Genomic DNA, 16,991 nt, shown 5'->3' with positions numbered 1-16,991 from the left:
TGCTTAAAATTTAATTTAACGATTTTTTTTGAATTTTATTTGTTAACTGATAAAAAATTCACAAATATATCAACTGGTTGTCTTTAAAAAAATAATTTTATTACAATACTAAACCATATTATATTGAAAGCTATGTATGTTATATAAGCTTGGTTTTTGTGTGGTTTAAAAATATAAACTTATTAAACTTTTAAATTATGCTAGTTTACTAAGCACTAGTATAAATCATCTTTTGTTAACAGATAAGATAAAACCATTTGAAGTTTTTTTTTTTGAATTTTACAAAGATTTGTCATTAAACTTTAAAAAAAACAAGTTTTTATAAATAATGCAATTTAACTTGTGTTTAATAGCTTTTTAAATTAAATCTTAATGTCTTGTATTTAAGTATCTTTACCTAAATTTCATTCAATTCTATCAGCAAAAAAAAACTATAAATGTTTAACTAAAGCTTAAAATTAAATGGAAATTTTCATATACAAACTATTCCATGAATCAAAGTTATACAAAAATAAATTATTTCCTTACTGAATTTTCTAACTGAAATGATTAAGATAAAATTAAGCTAACAAAATTTTGAATGTATGTGTTATATCTTTCCTTCAATAAAAAATTTCCTCATTTGATGACAAGTTTCATTTACACACATCGGACATCTCAACTCAAGCTGTTTAGTGCATTTCTCATTTTCGTCCAAATGTGACTTTACAACTTCTGCCATAGCTTGTATAAAAACTGGACTATCGTTTAATGATTCAGCTCTGTGAATGTTATCACATTTGTCTTCAAAATCACCAATGTATTCCAAGTCAAGCTCATAAAGTGTTTCAATGTGGTCACTCGTAAAAGCAATTGGCACCAACAAAATGTTTTTCTTCCCATTTTTGATTAAACCCTCAATAGACTCATCTGTTTGGGCTCCCAACCACGGCATTGGACCAACTTTGGACTGCCAAACTAATCTATGAGGGTTTGACCATTTAACATAATTCATCACCCCGTTCACTGTGGCAGCAACTTCCGCTGGGTATGTGTCTCCTAAAAATTAAAGTAAAATTTATAAGTAGAAAATAAAGCAAACTCATTTTTTTTTACTTAGGATATATATACTCAAGATATTATTAGCCTTTTGGTTATCTACTTGAAACTTGGCAAATATAGGTGATAGATTGACTAGCTAGAACAATAAAAACTAAGTATATGTTTTACATGTATACTTTTATATGTACTTTCAGGTACTATAACAAATTTTTTTAAGTCTCAAGTGCTTTAACTTGTAGACGTCAAAAAAATAAAAGTTAGTATAGAAATTTGATATTTTTAAAAAGAATAAAGAGCTTATTTTTAATTAAAAATTTTATCAAACAATTTTATCAGAGGTATATATTTAAATTTAGCTCCACTATTTGGTTTTTAAAACCGAATGCAATATATAAAAGGATTGTCACTTTTTGAGGAAAAAAATCCAGCCGGAAGTAGTCTGAGTTTATAAGAAAATTATAAAAAAACTTATTATGAGCCAAAAACTGAAAAAAATACTGTAAAGGCCATAGGGTTGATTTTTACAAGTTGATCTTATTTTGTAGAGTTTTATCTGATCTATCATACATTTTAACCGCTTTAAAAAAACTCAAAAAACTTTTGAGATATAAGCAATAAAAGCTGGTGTGCTCAATAGGTTCCTAATGGAGAGTGCAAACTAAAAACATAATAAAAGACTATTTCACTAAAAAAAAATCTTTCTTCTCCTTCAATTTTTAACCAATATTCTTCAAAATTTCACAGAAAGTTCATTATTAATTTTTAAATCGAATAAATGCACGATTTTATTTTTATTTTGAAAAAAAAAAATATTTTGTTTTTTTATCTATGTTTTTACTTTTTAATATTTTGATACCTGCAAGATTTAATTTCACTTAATTTTTATTTACTTTTATTATTGAAGGATTGTTTCCTAAAAGTTTAAGGTCTTTGACTGAAAAATGAAGAAGAAAATATATTTTTAGTGATTTTTATAATTTCTGAGAAAATTGACCCACAGAAATTTGCAGTTTATACGTTGGTACCAGAACTTTTTTACAAAAATTACAATATCTCAAAAGTTAAATAAAATTTTAAATTCTTTAAAAACTGGCTTGTAGTTTATACTTAAAGCTTTTATATAAGAGCTAATGTTACTTTTTAATAATAAAAAAACTCACCCTATGGCCTTAATCAAGCTTTTGTACCTATAAGTCCTAAAATAAACAAAACATACCTATAAACAAATAAAAGTACTTAATATAAACTCAAGTATAAGGAAAAAAAAAATAAGCAGTAGTAGAGAGTTCAAGATGGAAATAATTTGAGGTGGAAACACCCACCTAAACGTGATTTGCTGAACTTACATATATATTTTATTATAGATTGTAAAATTGAAGGGGAATAGAATGTTTCTAATGAAAGATCTATTACTTCTTCATCTAGAAACAATATCTGAATAGATTTTTTAGTAGAACAGGTGTCTTACACAGAAAGTTAAATGATAATTTTTTTTAATCTTTAAGAGTATTATGTTTACCTAACTATATCAAACAGATAGTCCATTAGATTATATCAATCATGTGACAGCCGTTTTTTACTAAAACTTTTAAAAGTATCAGTCATTTTGCAATAATGTTAAGTGTTAATACTATATGATACAGTACAATGTTCATTTTATTTTGCAATGTTCTTTATTACTTCGTAAGAGTCTTTATTTTGCAATCGTTAACTTAATGTTCAATGCCATACAACATTATCTTGCCTATAATAAATCATAACTTTTTAATATTTCCTAATTTGTTGTAATGCTAATTGAATAATTATATAAGGATTTTTAAACACTTATAGCTAAATGAACTATGACATCAAAAATCCCACTAATTTACATAACACATAACCAAAATTTTTAAAGGTAAGTTAGTATACCTAAAATGTTCTGTTTTATAATAATTTTTTTTTATAAAATCACTAACAAGCTATGCGTTTTAATTTTCAAAAAGCACCATTTTACAGACAAAGTTTGCACATTTAGGGTGATTATGACGTCATAATACATCAAAAGCAGTTAATATGTCTCTAAATCTATGTCAATAAGTATAAGCTTTCATTTAAGATATAAATTATAAGCCTAGGACAGGTATTAGTGATTTTATTACTGTTTAAGTTAAAAAATCGAAAAATATGTGATTTTTGGGGTCAAAATTAGTTTTTTGGGTGGCATACTTCTTTTTTTGCAATTTTTTTTTTCAGATTCTTCTTAGTGAAGCAAAAACACATCCAAATCATGTGGACTCATAAGTCCATCAAACATCACCCAAGTACTCCCTACCCCAAATAAGAGTTTGTTTAATTTTAAACTTATTGTAGATCAACAATCATTAAAAACTTTTAAGCAAGAACTAAATTAAATACTTCGAGATATAATTAGTTACACCATTAAAAAGGCGTTTAAAAGAGAAACCAGTGTATTACTTGAAAATTAATAAAAACTTTTTTAGCTTTAAAATACCTTATGCAAATCTAACTATTCAGATATAAATTTAAGCGTTTGTAAACAAAAGATCCTAGTGAAACAACTTCACTGGAATATATAACAATAACATATTATACAATATCCTTCTTTCATTACACTGACATATGTTTCTGTGTGTTAAACGAGTCAACACACTTCAACTGAGCTCTGTAAAAAAATAAATACTGTAGGAAAGAATAGAAGCTAAATTAGGTACATACATGTGTCCATTAAAAATAAAAATAATTGCTATAGGTTTTTATAGGTTAATAATAGATAAATACTTAATGTTAAATCCTACTGTTATAAAACTATATAATATTTATAATTATTAAAAAAAAATTATGTGTGTTGAACAAGTTAGGATAATTGTTATAATGTCAGTGTAATATTTAAATTTACTTCAGCTTCTATTCTTTCCTACAGTATTTTTTTTTTTTTTTACAGAGCTCAGTTGAAGTGTGTTGACTCATTTAACACACAGAAACATATGTCAGTGTAATAAAAGACAAATACTGTATAATTTTTTATATAAATCTATATTTCAAAGAAAAATTAAAAATCTGTTTTTTACTAGTTTTATTCAACATTGATAAAAAAAAATCTATAAAATTGAGGTAAATTGCTATAAGTGGTAGAAGACAAAAATGTATGTCTCAATGTTAATTGAACTCATATAATTCTTACAAATTAGCTTAAAGTCAACACTTCAAAAAGGGTTTTTAACAAGTGTCAATTTTAACGTAAAAAAAAGTTAGACTCTACTAATATCATTAGCAATACAATCTTAGTAAACCAAGTAGAAGTATTTAGACTAAATGTATCTGTAAAGCAAGTGTGTCAAAAAAAAAATATTAAGCATCATTGCATAAAGTTTTAGTACTTAACAAACCTCTGTTGACAACAGACATTGGGAGTGAATGAGCTGAAAACAAAATAACTACTTCATCTCTAACTTCATCAGGAAACTTTTTTAATCCATCTAAAACTCTTTCACCGAAAGCTTCAATAAGCCTGTGATGAACAGGCCATCTGTCAATTACACTCCAATCCATAGAATTTGCACCTTCTGGGTGCTTCTTGTAATGGCGGACAATTGCGTTTAAGCTACTTCCAGTAGTTGAACAGCTGCAATATAAAGATGTAAAAACAAGAGTGTTGATAAGCTGATGCATAAAAAGTTATACTTAAAATATTTAGTTTAATTAGATTTTCTAAAGAATTTCAATTTTTTATGAGAACATTATGTTATTTATATACATATATGTTAGAATTCAGCTTGTAAAAATATTTCTAGTTATGTGTAAAACAAGTATCTTAATTAAATACAACTTTACCTTAATAATAATTTTTAACCATAGCTTTAAATATATCAAAAAAAATCTAATTGTACAAGATATTACTTAGCTACTTCTATACAACATATTTTATTTTTATATAATGAGTTGGAATACGAATATCAAATTTAAATCTAAATATATCATTTTAAAATCTCGAAATTACTAAAAAAGACCAGTTTTAAATGTAACTACTTCAACAAAAACTTTGCTTATATATTTAACTTTTATAGAAATTTTTGCTTAACTAAGCACAAACTGTAAAAAGTTTACTTTAGTTAAAATGTAGAGTAAAAAGCAATAAAGTTGCTAAATAATTATACAACTAATTTAATGTTGTTTTTAAAATATAATTTTAAGTGAAAAAAACACTTATTAAACATTTCTTTATCAAAATTAAACTTAATTTTTGATAAACAAAATACATTTAAAATATTTTTTTATTTGATGCAAGGTTGTCACTATGCTAGATAAAATAAAAGATTATTTAATAAACGTAAAAAAGATAAGCTATAAAAGATGTCAAAAAGAGAGTAAAACTGTAAAAACCTAATATTTAAAACATTAAAATGTTTATTTATAATTAATTTAGAAAAAGGCATGTTTACTTTTTATCTTTATACAGCAAAACTCAGTTTTAAATCTATTTTATTTATGATTTTTTTTGTAGCAAGTTTTTAAATATTTTGAACAAAAATTTTATTAGAATGTAATGAGCTAGAGTATTTTATTTATAACTTAATTCAGTTTTTCTCATTTATTGTTTATGTTGTAATCACTATAATTTTTAATTTCAGCACTCATATAAAAGTTAAATTTTAAAATAAAGTAGTAAGCTAGTGGTAGGTGAATAGCTATACCTTAAAATTGAAATCTTTTTTCTAATTAACAAGAATTAAATAATAAACTATAAACTAACTAAACATAATAAAAAATGAATCTACTAAAAACCATCAAAAGTGTGTGGCAACCTTATTAAAGAGACTCTTGAAGGTCATAGAAAATTGAAATCGTTTTATTTACTTTGTCTTACCTATTTTATGGCCAAATTTAAAATTATTCTTTATTAATTTCTTTGAACTAGTGAGTAAGAATAATTACCTGTATTGAGGGTACTGAGTAAAAGCAATTGCTCTTTCAACTCCATCATTTTTCATCATATCAAGTGCATCCTCTGTCAATGTTGGGACATATCTGAATCCTATGTAATGCTTATGAGGAGCAGTCTCTGGACTAAGTTTATCTAAAATTTCAACCATACCTTGACCTTGCAAATCAGTCCACATTTTTATAGGTGAACCACCTCCAATTTCAGAATACTGTTTGATAATTTTAGGAGTTCTCCTTTTAGCAATAAGAGGTGCTAGCTGTTTTTTGTATGGAATTGGTATCAAATCTGGATCAGAAAATAAGTTTTTCAAAAAATCGTAAACACCAGTAGTTTTTTCTGGTCCACCCATATTTAATAGTAAAATCCCAGTTTTAGGCTTCTGATTAGCACAGGGACTCAAGCTAAAACTCCTTACAAAGTTTTGAGTTGTTTTATTGTTCAAAAAAGAAACTTTCAATTTATGATTTAACTTCATCATAGAAGACATTTTTAAGCTCTGCAAATATAAGTAATAACAATTGGTAGGTGCTAGTTTTAAAAGATTACCATTAGTTACATCAAAGCAAAAAATTTTACTTTACAGTAAACCATTTTACTTGAGTGGTTTTTTAAGCATAAACAAAGCTGCTATAATATCTAATTTGTAAATGCTGTACTGTTTAAGTCACAGCTTTCTTCATAAAATAAAGTTCATAACTATCCCTACTCGAAATTTTTAGCATATTATAAAAGGTTTAATATTTAATTTACTTAAAATTTATCTAAAAAATAAACTATACAAATACTTCAAGTTATGTGAAAATTTTTATTGTACAGAGTTAGGTAATGATGGACACTATGTTTTTTTTAATTTTAGAGTTTTATAGCACCTACTAAACAACCACTAAACTTTATATATTTCTTCCAGGTTTTTAGATTTTCATTGAGAGTTTTAAGTACAAGTTTTGATGTTACTCTTTTGTATAAAAAATTAGTAATGAATACTGTTAAGATAGTTAAAACATCTTTTACAATTGATAAAACTCTGAATAGTGTATAAACTTTTTATTGTATATAATAGTTATTTCATATTTAATCAAAACTTTATTGTTTTACAAGTAAAAACTGTTCAAAATTCCTGATTTTTTTCAAAAAGTATTAAATTCCAGGTAGAATAAACACTATCACAATTTAACAAAACTCAAAGTAATTCTAAAGTGTATGGAAACATAGTTGGTGAGTTTAAAAAATTCCTTTTAGAAGGTACAAGCTTAAAACAAAAATTATTTATTTCATAAAACTTACTTCTCCTTCAATTTTTATCAAGTATTCTTTAAATTAAACTTTTACTCATTACTTATGTTTAAAAGTTCATTACTAATTATAAATCATTTTATGAAAGAATGTTTTTTATATAAAATAAACTAACTGCTATAACTTTTTTCAAGAAAGTATTGTTAAAATTAATGATCTTTAGACAAAAAAAAAACAAAAATTAGGTGTATTTATAGTGAACTTTTAAAATTATAAAAAAGTTGAAAATAAAAAATTGTTATCTATAAGTTTGTACTAAAAAAATTTTACAGAATGGAATGTATCTCAAATTTGAACAGAATCACCATTGATTTTTGAGAAATTTCTTTCACTTTTTCTTAATTTTTTCTAGGTTTTTAAAATTACATGTTTTCTGGTCTATTTCTAGTTTAAAGTTAAGTTTAAGGTTAAGGTTAAAAACTGTTAAGTAGTATACAACATTGAAAAGATACTGTAAAGCTACTTTAAATGTATTTTTTAACTAAAAAAATTGTTGATAATTGACAAAAAACTTTTATCTATATGAGACTTCATGTTAAATCAAAATTTTACTACTTAACATGTAAAAATTGTTTAATATTCTAGGTATTTCCAGGTTTTTTTGCCTAAATTGTCAAATTCCATGTTATTCTAAGTTTATGGCCACCCTGTTTTAAGTAAAGTTTGTTTATGAAATAAAAAAATACTTATAAATCATACTATCACATAAGTTTTACATAGGAACTAATTTATTTTTTGTTTAGTAAACTAACTTTTTTGCTTATAAAGCTTTTTGATGCCTTATAGTTTTAATGACATATTGTAAGTGGGTAAGTGTCAAATTTGCAGGAGCGGACAAAATTGAACAAAGATACTTTTGCACAAAGGGTCACTTTTGCACAAAGACACTTTTGGGCAAGTAGACATTTTTCACAAGCAGACATTTGTGCAGGGGTTGAATTTTTTATTTATTTTTTAACTTTTTTATTAGTTTTGTTTATTTATTTTTTTTTCTGTTACCCCTAACCCTTACCCTTGGTTGGTAGCTTTTTTTTCTTTTTAATTTATTTTTATTCATTTCTCTTGTTTTTTTTAAATAATAATACTTATTAATGATTTTCTGTTTTTATTATTACTATCACTGTTACCCCTAACCCTTAAACTTAGTCAGTAACTTTTTTTTTAATATTAATTTATCTTTTAGTTTGTTTCTGATTATTTTAATTTATTTTTCTGTTTTTTTATTCTTGTGCAAAATTGACCCATGGTGGAAAATTGTCTTTGTGCAATCTTGACCCGTTCCCTTTTTTAAGCAGAATTGCTTTTAAGCAGGTGATATAAATTAAAGTTAATTGTTCAAAATCTTTTCTTGAGTTACCAACATAGTGATTACCGATCAGATCATGTATATGACATTTATGTCATTAAAGAGAGTAAATAATATTTTTTTCAAACTACTCTATGACAAGTTTTTTAAACAGAACTTTAAAAAAAGTGTGATGTTAGTATAAATATTAATGGTATTGTATTTGAGTAAAGTGAGACTTTAAAATAGTTAGGTACAGTGCTTATTCACTTATATAGTTTATTGAATGACAAAATACTCTCAAAATGTTTGGTCCTAGGACCTGGTGCAGGAAAAAACCTTTTGGTTATCAAATAGCACACCACGGATACCTTTTAACATCTTGTCCTGGTTAAGACTTGTCCGTGACGTCTTATCCAGACATGTTAAGCAAGACTTTTTTGTAAACATTTCCAGATAACCAAAATTCCAAATAAGTACAAAAAAACAATATTTTTCATATAATAGTATAACTGCTGCAATAAACAATAGAAGCGTTGAAGTAAAAACAAATTACAACTATGAGTAAAAGAAAACAAAATATAAATAATAAAAGCTCAATTAAATTAATTATTTTATCTAAGGAAGAAAATATTCATACTTAGTAACCCTCTGCAACAATAAGCGTTTTTGAGGGTCTAGCAAGTAAAATTAATCATTTGTAATTCCATCTGCTCTTAATTATAATTTAAAAAAAGACAATTTTTTGTTTAAGAGAAAAAATAAGTTAAGTTTATTTTTCAAAACAGAAACAAATTGATCAAAATGAAAAATATGTAAACCTATCTCTAGTCTTGAACAAATTTAAAATGTGAACTTTAGTAGTATTATTACGTCATAATAATAAACTAAATTACAGAATTTATAATATTTCATAATACACAAAAAAAACTTACACCATGAAAGTTTAAATACTTGTATCAAAGAAAAATAATGATTAATATTTAAATATATTTGATTTTTCTTTTAGAATGAAACTGTCCAGATAAGTGAGCGTCCGGGTAAGTGAATAAGCACTGTATTAACAAAAAATTGCTGACACATTTGCAATTAGATAGCTTTTTTTTCAAATAAGTACATTGAATTATACAACTTTTGATTTGAAAATAACTAGTATTCAGTATTGGTAAACAAACAAAAAGGCGAGAATAAAAAAGATCTTTTATTTAAGAAAGTTAATTAATTCAACTATGGTAGTTAAATCAGTAAAGATAAAGATTTACTTGAAATAGTTATTCCTATAAACTGTATAATGATAAAATTTCGAAGATAAATTTTAACTTTTCATTTGGTAACTTTAAAAAAACTATATTAGATACTAGATAGCTATCAGTCGAAATCAGCTATGCACGTTGTGCTAAAAATAGTTAACAATAATAAACAAAATAGGCTTTACCAACAAAAAACAATAGTTTTAATGTACAAAAATCAAGAAAAAAAAACAAATTTAGATATGTAATTAATACAATTAAGGAAAATAAGACTGATTTCTAAGTCTATTCTGGTTCCTAAGCAGATTAGCCATTTTAATTTTATATATTAAAATAATTTTTTATTGAAATCTTAGTCTAAAACAAACATATTTCATGCTTATAAGTATTCAGTGTTTAATTAGTTGACATAGCATCATTAATACTCTAGCAACCCTGTTTTAGAAAAATCAGTTTTTATTTCTTTAAGTCTTTAGTTGATAAAAAGTCGCTATTTGTTGCGGTCATCCACCAACTACTTTAACTAATCATCGACAACACTTAAATTTTTTAGGTCGCTTCTGCAGCTATCTCTAAGTATTAGTTCTGACCGACCACAGTTACTTCTGCCAACAATCAACTTGCTTTAAAAGAATATCAAGCCAGCAAGGCCATCAATACATACCAGTCATACCTTGTTGATGATATTTTGTGACTGTCTAACTCTGAAATATGATTGAGGCACCGTAATTAAAAGGTGTTGTTTTTTCTTATCTTGCACAATCGACATGGACATAGTCCACGTTTCGCTATCGAGTACAAATGTACAGTAGGCGTTAGAATTTGTGCGAATACTTAATTTTCAGATATCTTATGATCTTTTAGTTAGTCGAGCAAACATGCCCAAAGCTTTAGAATTGCAAAAACGTATACCTTTGTTCAATAATAAATTTGACGCAATACTTGAGTCGAGGAATAAAAACTTTGTTAACATTTTCGATGTCTTCACCAAAAACACTTGATGTAAGAAAGACTTCAAGTACCTTGGCTAATAATCCAAAAGAGCGCTTAAACAGAACTAAAAAACATTTCAAAAAGTGTTAGAATAAGTACGCAGCCTTGCTTTACCTCACTTTTGATTCAAAATAAAACAAAAAACGTTAGTTAATATCATGTTGGATGGTTGCCCTTAAGTTTTATTGAAATACTTCATAATGTTATAGAGACTCAGTCAGCAGTCATACGGTCTTTAATATATCGCAAACAGTCATTTTCTACTTATATAACAGGAAGCTTAAGTAAGATTAATGAATGCATCAATACAAAGGAACGTTCTGTTCATCGCGTTTTTTTGCAGCTATAGTAATAAAAACATTATATCATAACTTTTAGACCTAACTCCGTATTGCGCCTCGTGATACACTTGTTAAGCTAACTTCTGTAGTCGAGGAAGAGCTACACGTGCAACAGTTTTATTAGCAAGTTCAAGTAGAGAAAATTCCCTTTTTGTTTTGAAAATTTAATCTAAAATTTATTATTTAGAATTCTAAAAAGTATAAAAAGTATTATTATAGTAAAAAACGTATGCTATTTTTTGTTCAAACTTAGAATGTGAATAAACTAATTATTTTTTGTTATATTTGTGACTAAACCTTTGTTGTGTTTTAAGATCAAAAAATGTTATAAAACTAAAATTTTTAATTGTTACCACTGTTAAAGTATCATTTTACTACGTGTTGGTTTACATGTTAATGATTGAGTACAAATGTTTTTAGGATTTTTTATAATTTATACCAAACAAAGAAGATTTTCAGTTAACACGTGTTTAATACTGTTTATCTGAGTTGTTAAAAACAGTAATAAATAGTGTTTAAATATTTTAATTTTGTAAATCGTTTTGGTATGTAAACTGTTCATTCTGATATTTTTGTCTTTATAGTTTTTAAATATATAAAAATTATTACTCCAAAAACTTAACAAAACTTCCATTACAAACTCATTAATCATTGATTAAATACTTATAAAAACTTCATCAGCAAGTAAGTAAATAATAGATACATGTACAGAAATTTTCATGCAGTAAAGTTATAAAACATAAAAAAAGTAGCTTTAAGGATTATTTTTAACTGTGTTTGAACTAAAAATGAAGCTTTTGGTTTCAATACCGTTTTTTATATATAAAGAAATAAAAATTACCAAAGAAGCAAGAATTTTAAAACTGTAAATTTAGCGTATCGAGGTTTTTTTGCAATGTATAGCTTAAAACTATGTAAAAAACATATAACACTAACAAGATCATCTATTGATATAAATAATATGGTAAGCGGTAAGTTTTACATTGTATCATTTATAATGATAGTTTCATCTAATCTTTTTCCTTACTATCTATAATGTTATTAATGTCTAGAAACTCAAATTTTTTATTTCTACTTTGGGAAAAATTTCTCTAAGTAAAAGAATGGATTCATACTTTTAAACACAATTCTTATTTCTTCTTTGATATTATCTGTGTTGTTTGGGTAAAATACATATAACCATCAATACAACGTTTATAAAGTTTTAATGCTTTTAAGGTTGTTGTGACTTGTATAAGTCATCATTATTACATAATGAAGCACAATATTAGCTATTAAAACAGAATTATTATCTCCGGTAACAACTCTGTTTGTTTGCGAATAAAAAATGTTTCATTTTGCACTACTATAACTTTTAAACAACGCTGGTAAGGTCGACCAAAATCTTATGCATCTGTTGTTATGGTTCGTGGATTTTTAGATTGCATTTGAAAGGGATTTTTTTACCAATACAAGACTTATGTTTAGATATAAACCCTGTACGTCTACAGCGACTAAAATTTTTTTTGTTAAAACTATTCATTTAAAATTTTTTTCCACAAACATGAAATATTTTTTTCTCATAGACCTAACTAAAAAGTAGGATCACAGATAGATGATATTATTTTTAGAGCAGGACTTAAACTACATTACACCAAAAAACACAATGCGTCAAAATATATTTAAAAGAAGCGTTTTCAATTACTTTTGTAGACAGACATCACAAGAAATTATTCAAAATTTTATTTTTTAGAAAGTAAATGGATTAATAAAGTAAAAGCAATTTTAGGGTTTTAAACTACATTATCTGGTTTTAAATAAGCTTTATAGTTTTTTATGACTTTAAAAGTTTTAACGTATGCATTGCATAACAAAATATGATAATACGCTTATTTACACTTTAAAAAATTAAACTAATCTTTATTAATTTTGATGTTATTCGATATAAGAATAATTATTTAAACGAAAAGCTTCTTTTTTAAATCAAATACAGTTAAATTAATTTTATGTTTACTTCATTCTATTTAATATAACTATACTGCATGCAGATTTGTGTTCTTACAATTTTTAATTTACTTGTTTGATATCTAAGTCTTTGGAAATACTTTAAGCAATAATAGGTCCTGGGCATGACGTTAAACTGTTCTGGTGTGACTGTTCTGGTTAAACTGTTCTGACTCGATAACCAAAAGGTTTTTTTGTACGAAAGGTCGACACTCGCACACCACTTGTATACCATTTACTTACGTCTTTTCTAAGACACAGTAAATTATTAAAAACTGAACATAATATTAGAAGCTAAACCTGCTTCTAAACATGTTTTGAACAAGTGATGCGGTCTAACTTTAAATTATTTTTTTCAAATTAAGATCCGGCCGGGTCTAAATCTTAGCAAAAAAGTCGTATTTGGTTCCTGTGCATCACTATTCGTAAATAATCTATTTTACTGAATTGAATTTTATAAGTTGAGATTTTTACTAAAAAAAATGTTCAAACTTATTTCTGCACGTCTGAAAGCAAAACGAAAGATGAAAAACTTCATATTACTTAATCTTCTTTTTGCTGGAGAATTTGCACTCGTAACTAATTCTACTCAAGATCTTCGGGTGGGTGTCAGAATGACACGGTGCGTCACTTTGGCACAGTGGGTCACTTTGACACGGCGACAAAATGACACGGTGGGTCACTTTGACACGGCGACAAAATGACACGGTGGGTCACTTTGTCACAGCGACAAAATGACACGGTGGGTCACTCTGGCACGGTGCGTCACTTTGACACAGAGGGTCACTTTGGCACAGCGACAAAACGACACGGTGCGTCACTTTGGCATAGCGACAAAATGATACTTTGCGTAACTTTGGCACGGTGCGTCAGTTTGGCACAGCGACAAAATGACACGGTGCGTCACTTAGGCACGGTGCGTCATTTTGGCACCGTTTTTTTTCATCTATATTTGCTCTGAACGTCTTTCAACTTTTTATTTTTGCAATAAGCGTTATTACTGCTCAAACCAAACTTTTCAAAACCTTAATTTGAAAGTTTTTCTATAGTACTTGTAAACATGTAAGCAAAATTGGGAAAAGTGAGTATAACAACACAGAAGTTGGCGTTAAACCAATTATTCTTTTAGTTATTATCTTTACTCCAAAAGTAACACATTTTCAATTCGAATTGTAAATATTTCGAAAATGTAGTATTCAAAGCACATGTTTAAAAACTAAATTAAAAATTAACGCGCATTAAATATGTAAGTAAGTAAACCTTAAAATATAACTTTATTTTGAACTTTTTTTATTATTTTTAAAAACAACTGTACTAAATAGTTTTTACAGCGTTGTAAATATATACACTTGATAGTTTATTAAACAAACAAAACTAAAAAGCTTAACCAAACAGTAGAAACTTTTTGTTCGATAATTTAAGAAATTATTTTAAGCTTTCATTCAGTTTTATAAAACAAAATTATAACAAACTTATAAGAAAACTAAACTTCTTCAGTAATATAACTTTTAATTGTAAAATTTTGATAGTAATTAGTTTAACAAAATATTTATCATATTTTTTCCAAACTATAGTAGCTTGATACATTCAAAACTATATATGATACAATGCTTTAAAATTTAATTTATAGTATAAAAACAAAAGGATTCAAAACTTTTATTTTTTACGTTTCACGACTTTTCATATTTATGTAATGAATAAAATTTATTATTTTTTGTTAAACGTTTAATTAATTATTATCAGGAATTGTATTAAAAAATAATAAAGATTTAATTTAATACAGAGTTATTTCGTTGTAAGATTAAGTCATGTGTGTTTTAACTCTAGTTTTTAAAAATACAGAGTTAAGCTGCTTTTGTAAGAAACTAGCCAGTTATATTAAATATGTTTGATATTTTAACCTAGTAGTTTGTTTAAACATAAAAGTTTTTTTATTACTGTTTTTTAAACGACAAAAGGTTATCGCTCGAAAATTTATACCAAAAAACATTTGAGTTATCGAGTCGTAAATCACATGCTTTAACAATCTATTACGAGCAGTTAAAAACAAATTTTTTTAATGTAAAGTCCTAAATTTCCAAAAACATACAAAAAAATATTCAACATAAGTTAATAAGTTAGGATGTTTACTTAAAACTCTGTATTGAAAATGTATAATAAACTTGTCTAAAAGCAAATAATCAAAATAAACGGTCCTGGAGCCTAAATTTATGAAAAAGTTAAAATTAGTATTATGAACAGTTAAGAGAAAATTAAGAGTCTGATGCAACCATTCATGCGCATTTATATATTTATCACTTTTAAGATAATTAAGCACTAGATGTTATACATACAACATTGCTGCTGCAGCCTAGAATCAACATGTTTTTGAAATTGTATTTATTTATTGATTTATTCTAAGTCTTTTTTAATCACTCATTACTACTTTTAAGTATCTTTGGATTTTATTTTTAAGTAGTTGAACAATGAACACCTTTAAATATAAATATTCTAAAATAGCTTTCTCTGAGTATTAAACTGTGTTTTAAGGGTTTTAAAACATTCAAAATATGTAAATAATATTTAGTTTTCTAATTTTCAATCTTGCGAATAAACAAAGGAGTTTTTTGTAAAAATAAAAATATTTTCTAGGATTTCTAAAAACTTTTTTCTAAAGTTTTAAAGCAATATTGTTTATTAATTAGGAGTTAATTTCTTTCTGATGAAAAAGTAAAAAAAACGAAATCTTATTTGCTTTTGATATATTACGAGTTTAAAATCTTGACAATATCAATTGCGATAATGCTTTATTTTGCGAAGTTTTACTATTATAGTAGTAAGAAAAATTGTATTTTGTTAAAGCAAGTCTACAATTATATTACAAGTGTGTAGTAGTGGTTTATTGAGTTTTATTTAAAGAGATGCTTGATGTAAGGAATGTTTTGCTAAAAAAACTAATTTATTTGCGGTTATTTGTACTTATACTTTTATCTATGTATTTTTAGTGCTTAGGTGCACAGTTTTATTTGCGAAAAAGCATTATATTTCTACTTCTAAGTGCACGATATATGTTGCAACTAACATAAGTCGCATAGAGGCGCAAAATTTCGATATTTTAAGTCAAGTGCACAATGATTTTTTGAAGATGTTGCTACTAACGTAAGTCGTCAGGGAACGCAGTATTTTAGTTCAAAATTGCAACCTATTAAGTCGCCAAAAGAGCGCAAGTATTACTTTTTTTAAGCATAAAAACGTATAATAAGAACCGCGTTGGAATTTAGAATTACAACAGCAGAAAAGTTGTTTTCGACAACGTCTGATTTTTAGTTTACAAAACAAATTTTCCTCTGTGTTTACATCTACTAGTTTATTGTTTTAATGTGCTGAATGATTGTTCTAAAATGTAGATTGTATTTTTTAAATCAGAATGTTGCTGAAGTTTAAAAAATTTGTTTATATGAGTTTTATCTTTTTAGTCGTAAAATGGCAATTCATTTTCTAGTTTTTATTACTCGTTTCAAGTTTTAGTACTAAACTGTGTTTAAGTTTTTCCATTCGAAAGAAATCAAAAATAATTTCCCTTTAATTTTGGCAGTCGTAGTTTGTTAAAAATGTTGCTGCTTTTGACGTTGTAGCATTTAGTGTAGTATTCGCCAAGTATTCGATGTAATTTTGTTTCGGAGAATTCTCATATAAAGAGTCAAAGTTGGTCTAAAAAAATGGTATGGGCGTCTTCCCTAAGGTCTGTAGTTTTGCAATTCAGTCTTTGATTTTTAATTTTTGACGTTTTTTTTTTTCAAAAATGACGTCACAAAAAAAAGTCATTTTTCGTCTTAAAAAAATAGTTTCGGAGAACTCTCATATAAAGAGTCAAAGTTGGTCTA

The 16,991-nt window shown here is 26.0% G+C and overlaps 1 protein-coding gene across 1 annotated transcript; it reads right to left on the bottom strand.

Moving 5' to 3' along the window:
* Positions 1 to 9: 9 nt before the first annotated feature.
* On the bottom strand, positions 10 to 6,475 carry LOC145841768 (ferrochelatase, mitochondrial-like). The gene is made up of 3 exons (XM_082949123.1): positions 5,974 to 6,475; positions 4,428 to 4,663; positions 10 to 1,038 (listed from the first exon to the last, which is right to left on the bottom strand). Exons 1-3 carry the CDS (start codon positions 6,468 to 6,470, stop codon positions 590 to 592), a joined length of 1,182 nt encoding a protein of 393 aa, XP_082805249.1. The 5' UTR covers positions 6,471 to 6,475; the 3' UTR covers positions 10 to 589.
* Between the last annotated feature and the right edge of the window lie 10,516 nt (positions 6,476 to 16,991).

Source organism: Thalia democratica, chromosome 7 (genome assembly GCF_965202585.1).
Source record: "Thalia democratica chromosome 7, ktThaDemo2.hap1.1, whole genome shotgun sequence".
Lineage (NCBI taxonomy): Eukaryota > Metazoa > Chordata > Thaliacea > Salpida > Salpidae > Thalia > Thalia democratica.
This window is presented reverse-complemented; position numbering and strand designations above follow the sequence as displayed.